The sequence below is a fragment of the Ctenocephalides felis genome, unplaced genomic scaffold (genome assembly GCF_003426905.1).
Source record: "Ctenocephalides felis isolate EL2017-DRISC unplaced genomic scaffold, ASM342690v1 CF-g0.4_SCAFFOLD_00845, whole genome shotgun sequence".
Taxonomy (NCBI): Eukaryota; Metazoa; Arthropoda; class Insecta; order Siphonaptera; family Pulicidae; genus Ctenocephalides; species Ctenocephalides felis.
The window spans coordinates 78437804-78446726 of NW_020536999.1; the positions used below are offsets into that span (position 1 = coordinate 78437804).

The window sequence follows — 8923 nt, forward strand, 5'->3', positions numbered from 1 at the left end:
AAGTCCGTGCAAATTAAAAATATCCTTCTGATTGATTATATATGGAGGTGATGGAAGGTCAATTAATGCGTTTGATATGCTACTATTCATTGTGATGACACTTTTTCCACATACCTCAAAATACCATTTCATTTGATATATTGTATTGATCGAAGATGGTAAACAATCTCTGATGTTCAATGAAAAATATATTATTCAGAATAAGAACCCGCCTGAAATTCTAGACATGTGCACTACGCCTAGTCAATATAACAAACACAGAGCGGTGTCTTCCTGTTTAATTGAAAACTATTTTCATAATCACAAGGATAAAGAGATCCCTTAAATATCTTGGACTGTAATGAAAGCTTACAAAGATTACATATGTATAAAAGAATGTTTTACAAATAATAGGGCACATCCAAGCAAATAAATCATTGCTATCATAATGATCATTACGAATCAAGATTTTTCTTTATATCGTCATAGCTGAATGGGTATTCATGAACAAATAGTCCAACAAAATTCTAATGAACTTCTCATTTGATCACATCTCATTTGATTTATAAATCAATTAAAATACATATTAATTTCAAATTGTGCGGAAAACACCTTGCATTACGCACTACATCATCATATTATGTACATATTTGAATTAATATTGATTCCTTCCATGACATTTTTTATTCATATAGAAGCATATATGAATAACAAACTCATATTAATTCATGTAGAAGCACCATCAGCTTTATACCATATTCATATCGTTTTTCATTTTGAAATAAATGTGTCATTATAAATATGAAGCATTTTGCTTACTAATGTCAAACAATTTAATAGATTAAATATTTAAATTGTGTAATGTCCAGTTCTTTTTATCTAATTGCAATTAAATCGCAATTTGATATTTCTATATTATTAGCCCTTTTTAGTATTATCCATCATTCATCAGTAATTGTTATTAAAATTAATATTATTGTATCTATTTTTGATATAACTGCAGTAGTATAATTAATAACACTGTTTTCACTTTAATTAACTAGTCCATTATTTCACCATAACATCTCATGTTAGTAATATTTTGGAATTTGTTGTTGTTGTTATTTAATTAAACGTTGTTGTTTGCATTCAACAATTGAATTTTGTTCCAAATCTCATGCCTTTTAATAATTTTACGTATTCAAAGACCACATATACACATCTTGAAACAAAAATTACAATTCGAGAAAACTACCGACACTTTACGATTAACAACACAATACATAATTTGAACATTTTGGCAAATTGTACTTGAACTAATTTACAACACATTTTTAGATTTATTTTTGCTCAACAAGAAACTCATGAACAATTAAAAATCAATACGGTCATATAGTAGCACATGAAATTAAACGATTTAATAATTAATTATTTATTAGGAAATATTTGTCGCTCGCAAACCATTTTCGAGGAAAGGTTATGCTTTTTATGTGGTGGTCTGCCTTGCAAAACTCTAAATCGATATACAATATTATTTAAATCTAACATTTGAATAAATTTTACTGGTTAATATATTTCAGGTTTTGTTTTCCATACAATTTTTCATTTTCTTTTGTATAAAATGTATAATTTAACATTTTTGGTACATGATTTGGCGCCTCCTCAAAAATTGCATTTCACTTAGATCTTTAATTGTTCTTCTCAAAAAACTCGAACATTATGGATTAAAAAATTGCATATAATTAAGTTTTGAAACGAGAATCGCGCTTCTGATAAAAACATTTGTAAGTTTTTGGTATTTAATTATAGTTCTATCTTGCTGTGATTATTGCTATGTTATATTTATAATTGGAGTATTTAAGGAGTGTACTAATTAATTATTGTTCTTCTGCAAGATATGATGTTCGAATTTATTATTGTTCGTTTAATTCTTTTTGAAGTATAATTCAGACTCATTTAGTTTTTCACTAACATGCTTTGTTACGAAGTAATAATCTCCTGACAAGTTTTTATTTGAGTTGTGTAGTAATTACTTGTGCGTTTTGTTGTCACTCAAATTGGGACTCGAAACTTATGGATCTAATAAATTTATTTTAAGAAACATATCTTAGTTTTCTTTCTATTAATTATTTGCATAGATGACCGCTAAAAAGTTTTTTGTATTGACTATAGATTAATTTCTTGAAAGGCGTAACATCAAGTAAAAATAAATATAAGTAAAGAGTAAAAGTAAAGATAAATAAAGTATAATAAAAATAAAAGTAAAAAATTTTAAAATATATTTATTAACTTCCAGTAGTGCAAGTTATAGCAATCGCAAAAAAATCGAAAATGAAAATGTTTATATATCTTTCGTTTCAAAGGTTTCTGAATATTTTGGCATACCTTAGAAAAAATTGATCTGCGTGTGTGTGTGTGTGCAGATACAAATTTTCGTCGTCGATTTTGGGAACACCGATCAACCGATTTGAATAATTCAAAAAACATTCGATTCCTATTGATAAGGAGACGTGCTGATTAGTTTTTGGCGAAGGCAGGTCTAGCCGTTCCGAATATATGGGGCAAAAAGTGCCAAAAACGGTAACTCAGTTTTTAAGAGAACGGAGCTTCCGATTTTAATAATTCAAAAAACATTTTACTTGCATTGACAAGATGAAGAATTGGTCATGAAGGCAGGTCTAGCGGTTTCGGAGATCTAATGAAAAAAGTAAAATGCCATTTGGCGGTCAAAATTGATCATTAGACATATGCACATCAAATTATCAGATATTTTATAGAGATTTTAACAATAAGTATAAATTTTGTTTACATTCCTATGGGTTCCATACCAAAGTTCATCCGTTAGACGGCGACGCGGCGCTTACGCGCTTTGACATTTCGTCTCTATGCAGTTAAAGCAGTACGATTGCTTTGAAAAAAAAGTTCAGAAATTCCAAAATATGTTAAAATAAAGAAAACATTTTTTTTTTAAAAAAAAAACTTTTTTCAAAAAAAGTGATTTTTTGTTTCTCAAAAATTTAATTCATTTCAAGTAATTTTTTTTAAAAATGTTAATCGTTTTTTAAAAAATAGTAATTTTTGGTACGGAAAGGTCTAGCAATTTGCCTTAAGGCACGATGCCATGCGCTACACTAGTTTCTCCATACGTTTCGATGTAAAATTCTACGTCATCATTAGTGGTTCTACAATTTTGAAATAAACAGAAAAAAGAACGTTAAAACCAAATATAAACAGAGCAAAAAATTGCGGAATACAGAAAATTAGAAGCTGAAGTTGTCAAATCAAGAATGGAGCGATTACGTGGCGATAGTCTTCAAGCGGAAGAAATAGAATACTCATCTTTAAGACATGCTGATAATTTCTTCAGAGTGGAAAATGAACAAAATAGGGAACGAATGGCTATTAACAGAAAAAATGATAAAAACTATAAAAATAATGAAAAAAGGCAAATAAAATTCGTATGCAGAAATATAGAACAAATGAGGGTTTGAGAATAAATACATGTTACGAAGACATAAGGATAACGTTTTTCGAGAACAAAGAATAAATGAGTTACGAATGAAATTCATCAAACATAAAAACAAATAGGAAATATTAACAATATTGATCGTGTTAGAACACTCCGTACAGATGATGCATTTAAGCAACTAGAAAGTAATAAAGATATTAAACGTAATAGACAACTCCGTCAAGATGATGCATATAAGCGATTAGAAAGTAATAAAAATATTGAACGTAATAGACAACTCCGTCAGAATGATGCATATAAGCAACTAGAAAGTAATAAAAATATTGAACGTAATAGACAACTCCGTTAAGATGATGCATATAAGCAATTAGAAAGTATTAAATATATTGAACGTTAGAGATTTACAAGATGATGCATATAAGCAATTACAAACTAATAAAAATATTGAAAGTATGAGAGAACTCCATCAAGATTATGCATATAAGCAAAGTATTAAAAATATTGATCGTACTAGAACACTCTGTCAAGATGATGCATTTAAGCAATTAGAAAGTAATAAAAATATTGAAAGTAAGAGAGAACTCCGTCAAGATGATGCATTTAAGCAATTAGAAAGTAATAAAAATATTGAAAGTAAGAGAGAACTCCGTCAATATGATGCATATAAGTAAAGTATTAAAAAAATTGATCGTACTAGAACACTCCGTCAACATGATGCATTTAAGCAATTAGAAAGTAATAAAAATATTGAAAGTAAGAGAGAACTCCGTCAAGATGATGCATTTAAGCAATTAGAAAGTAATAAAAATATTGAACGTAATAGACAACTCCGTCAGGATGATGCATATAAGCAACTAGAAAGTAATAAAAATATTGAACGTAATAGACAACTTCGTTAAGATGATACATATAAGCAATTAGAAAGTAATAAAAATATTGAACGTAATAGACAACTCCGTCAAGATGATGCATATAAGCAATTAGAAAGTAATAAAAATATTGAACGTAATAGACAACTCCGTCAAGATGAGGCATATAAGCAATCAGAAAGTAATAAAAATATTGAACGTAATAGACAACTCCGTCAAGATGATGCATATAAGCAATTAGAAAGTAATAAAAATATTGAACGTAATAGAGAACTCCGCCAAGATGATGCATATAAGCAATTAGAAAGTAATAAAAATATTGAACGTAATAGAAAACTCCGTCAGGATGATGCATATAGGCAATTAGAAAGTAATAAAAATATTGAACGTAATAGACAACTCCGTCAAGATGATGCATATAAGCAATTAGAAAGTAATAAAAATATTGAACGTAATAGACAACTCCGTCAAGATGATGCATATAAGCAATCAGAAAGTAATAAAAATATTGAACGTAATAGACAACTCCGTCAAGATGATGCATATAAGCAATTAGAAAGTAATAAAAATATTGAACGTAATAGAGAACTCCGCCAAGATGATGCATATAAGCAATTAGAAAGTAATAAAAATATTGAACGTAATAGAAAACTCCGTCAGGATGATGCATATAAGCAATTAGAAAGTAATAAAAATATTGAACGCAATAGATAATTCCGTCAAGATGATGAATATAAGCAATTAGAAAGTATTAGAAATATTGATCGTGTTAGAACACTCCGTCAGGATGATGCATTTAACCAATTAGGAAGTAATAAACATATTGAACGTAATAGAGAACTTCGTCAAGATGATAGGTATAAATCGAAAGAGCGTAAACATAATATTTTACGAAATAAATTATTACGACTAAATAGTAGGTATAAATCAAGCGAGAACGTTAAAAACATCAAGAGCATGAGAATAAATCGTAATATATCGCACTATAGTAAAATTGAAAAATTTAAAAATATCAATCGAGTTAGGAGGATACGTACCAATAAAGTCACGTATGAAAATGAATTAAAGAATAATGCCGAAACTAAAATGAAAAATAGGGAAATAGATTTAATTAAGTATCGAGAAAATAATATAATCGATTATCGAATGACGAAAATTGTGATCCATTTATCCATTATGTGATGATGCATTGAAATATTCAATAACGACACCCTTATATCTAAAATATAACGTGCAGGAGATCTTGTCGAAGATGAATTAACTAAACCAACCACTCATAACGATGATGACTCTGTTCCTAATTCACTAACATATTCCGAAGTTGAACAAATTCCACCAATTGATTGCAGCCAAATTAATAATGAGGAGGTATTACTTAGCTGCAATTAAAGTTCATAGAGTTTAGAGCAGAAACTCCTTCCTATATTTGCTGTTGGGCTTGCTCGTAGGTAAGCGGTTAAGAGCGACGGGTCTTGTTTCAGAGGTCCCGGGTTCGATACCCACTTCGAGCAGCTTGTTGTCAGGCAACAGTGACAACGATTTTCACTTGGAAATATAAATAGCAATATGTTTCCAAGTGAAAATAGCCCTCAGCCGGCATTGTTGCACCATACTTGCCCTACTACAGAGATTGTAATAAAAATTTATCATACCGAGACAACTGTTTGGGTTGCCATCTGTAATAAAACAAACGTAGTTTGTAAGATATTAATCACAACAGTTCATAGAATCAATAAGTTCTGATCGCTGTTCAAATAAAATTATAATATATATATATATATATATATATATATATATATATATATGCGGCGACACCCAAATACAGCCCTGCATTAAATACGGGCCTGCAGCATTTGGGAATGCGCACGCATCAAGATGGCCGTCACAGGCCTGAATAAAAGAACCCGCCATCGAGGCAAAAGGTCTATTCTACCATTCACCAGCCAGGAGAGATATACAGCACGATATAAATATTGTACCTATATTTCACGGCGAATAAACAATAACAAACTATACCAACTGTTTCAATCCATAAACTGCTTCATTGGTGACACCCGACGTGATATAATAGTTGGTGACGTGAGTAAAACAGAACAATAGTGAATTAACTTAAGTTTATTATTCAAGATTCAACAACATTTTTTATTTTTTTTATAAGAAGTGTAATTTTTCTTTTTTTTTGAACATTCAGTGACATTTTTTTTAGTGAATATTTAATTTGTTTTTCTCAATTATTTGTGAAATGAGTGATCAACATTTTGGTATGAAAAACCTCAATTATGGTTCGCGATGATCGAGGCACATTTTAATCGATCACGAATAAAAACAGAAGATGTCAAATATGAGTTTATATTATCATATTTAGATGACAAATTAGCCAGTGAAGTGGAAGATATAATATTAAATCCACCGAAAGTCGAGCCCTATACTAAGTTAAAGAAAGAAATAATACAACGTTTATCACAGTCACAGGACCAAAAGATTCGAAGGTTGCTACAGCAAGAGGAACTGGGTGATCGAAAACCGTCGCAATTTTTACGACATCTAACATCATTGGCCGGTCCACTACTAGATGAGAACATTTTAAGAACCTTGTGGCTACAAAGATTACCTACGCATACACAACAAATATTAAAGGCACATCCGACCATGAAAATTGAAGACCTGGCCGCCATAGCAGATAGCATCGGTGAGGTTAACATCGGGCCAACAGTAGCCGCCACAAGCCTTACCGACGGTACAACGTCTGAATTATTAAAACGCGTAGAAGACCTAACAAAAATGATAGCTGAATTGCAAAATAGACGTCCTAGATTTCGGCATAATTCTCGTTCTAGGAAAATCTCGCGCACCAGAAGTTTTTCACGCCAAAGAAATGTAATAGGCAAAGATTTGATACGTGCTGGTACCACTTTAAATATGGAGACAAAGCTAAGAAATGCACGCAACCATGCAAAATGTCGGGAAACGAAGAAGACAGGCACTAAATGCGGCAAGTGTTTGTCAAGCACTTTCACGCCGCATGTTCATCTCAGACAAACCAACCAAAGTACAATTTTTGATAGACACAGGTAGTGATCTGTGTATATACCCACGTATGTTTGTACAACGCAAAGTTTTTGAGTCCGATTACAAACTGTCTGCAGCAAACAATACCGAGATTCGTACATATGGAGATATACAATTGAATCTCGACTTAGGTCTAAGGCGCAAATTCATCTGGAATTTTGTTATTGCTGATGTGTCAACACCCATAATAGGCGCAGATTTTCTGTCATATTACAACATAATCGTCGACACAAAGAATTCAAGACTAGTAGACGGTACTACAACCTACAGGTAAAGACAATAAACAAAGGAACCATTCAAAAGGGAAGCATTAAAACTGTTAATATCAAATCAAAGTTTAGTGAAATTTTTAAAGAATTTCCTTCTTTGACGCGACCGCCAGGACTTCCACGTCAAATAAAACATACAACAGTACATTATATCAAAACCTCGCCTGGTCCACCAGTGGTAGCACGAACCCGTCCATTAAAAACTCAGCTGTTAAAAATTGCCAAACAGGAATTTGAAGAAATGGTGCAATTAGGTACTGCCCGACCATCAAGTAGCTCTTGGTCATCACCGTTACATCTAGTCCAAAAGAAAGACGATGCATGGAGACCATGTGGAGACTACCGAGCATTAAATGCAAGAACAATCCCGGATAGGTACCCAGTCAGGCTCATGAGTGACTACTCACAACACTTATCAGGTTGTAACATATTTTCAATAATAGACCTTAAGAAAGCATACCAGCAGATACCTGTTTACGATGAAGATATTCCCAAGACGGCAATTACAACACCTTTTGGTTTATTTGAGTTCCCCTTTATGACATTCGGCCTACGTAACGCAGCGCAAACTTTCCAAAGATTTATGGACGAAGTAACCAGTGGATTAGATTTTTGTTTTCCATATATTGATGATATTCTAATCGCATCCAAAAGTGAAGAACAACATGAAACACCATCTCCGTAGGTTGTTCCAACGTTTAGCAGATTATGGTATAGTAGTAAACCCATCTAAATGCATTCTAGGCGCTAAGGAAGTTACATTCCTAGGATACTGCATTATGGAGCATGGTACAAAACCCCCAAAAGAGAGAATAACCGCATTGTTAAATTTTCCAAAACCAAAAACCATAAAAGGATTACGGAGATTTTTAGGCATGATAAACTTTTATCGAAAATTTTGTCCGAATGCTGCCAGATATCAAGCAGATTTACAAGTTTTATTATCAAAACCTAAATCAAAGGACACAAGCCAAATTGACTGGGATGAAAAACTTACAGCAGCTTTCGAAGCTTGTAAGAAGAATCTCGCTGAAGCTACCTTACTAACACATCCATTGCCGGATGCAGAACTTGCTTTATTTACAGACGCTTCAGACAAATCCGTGGGTGCAGTGTTACAACAATATACAAACGGTGAATGGAAACCTCTCGCTTATTTTTCGAAGAAAATTTCTGAAAAACAAAGAACGTGGCCAACGTACTACCGCGAGCTTTTAGCAGGGTATAAAGCATTCCAATACTTCAAGAATCAAATCATTGGTCGTAACTTTACTTGGTTCACCGACCAC

The 8923-nt window shown here is 32.0% G+C and overlaps 2 protein-coding genes across 2 annotated transcripts; both read left to right on the forward strand.

Annotated features, from left to right (window-relative positions):
- Positions 1-3245: 3245 nt before the first annotated feature.
- Positions 3246-5685, forward strand: LOC113390109 (interaptin-like). The gene is made up of 7 exons (XM_026626850.1): positions 3246-3403; positions 3575-3756; positions 3827-4060; positions 4160-4288; positions 4349-4981; positions 5042-5266; positions 5534-5685. Exons 1-7 carry the CDS (start codon positions 3246-3248, stop codon positions 5683-5685), a joined length of 1713 nt encoding a protein of 570 aa, XP_026482635.1.
- Positions 5686-6585: 900 nt separating this feature from the next.
- On the forward strand, positions 6586-8319 carry LOC113390126. The gene is made up of 2 exons (XM_026626851.1): positions 6586-7367; positions 7557-8319. The coding sequence occupies exons 1-2, from the start codon at positions 6586-6588 to the stop codon at positions 8317-8319; spliced, it is 1545 nt and encodes a 514-aa protein (XP_026482636.1).
- Positions 8320-8923: the final 604 nt, after the last annotated feature.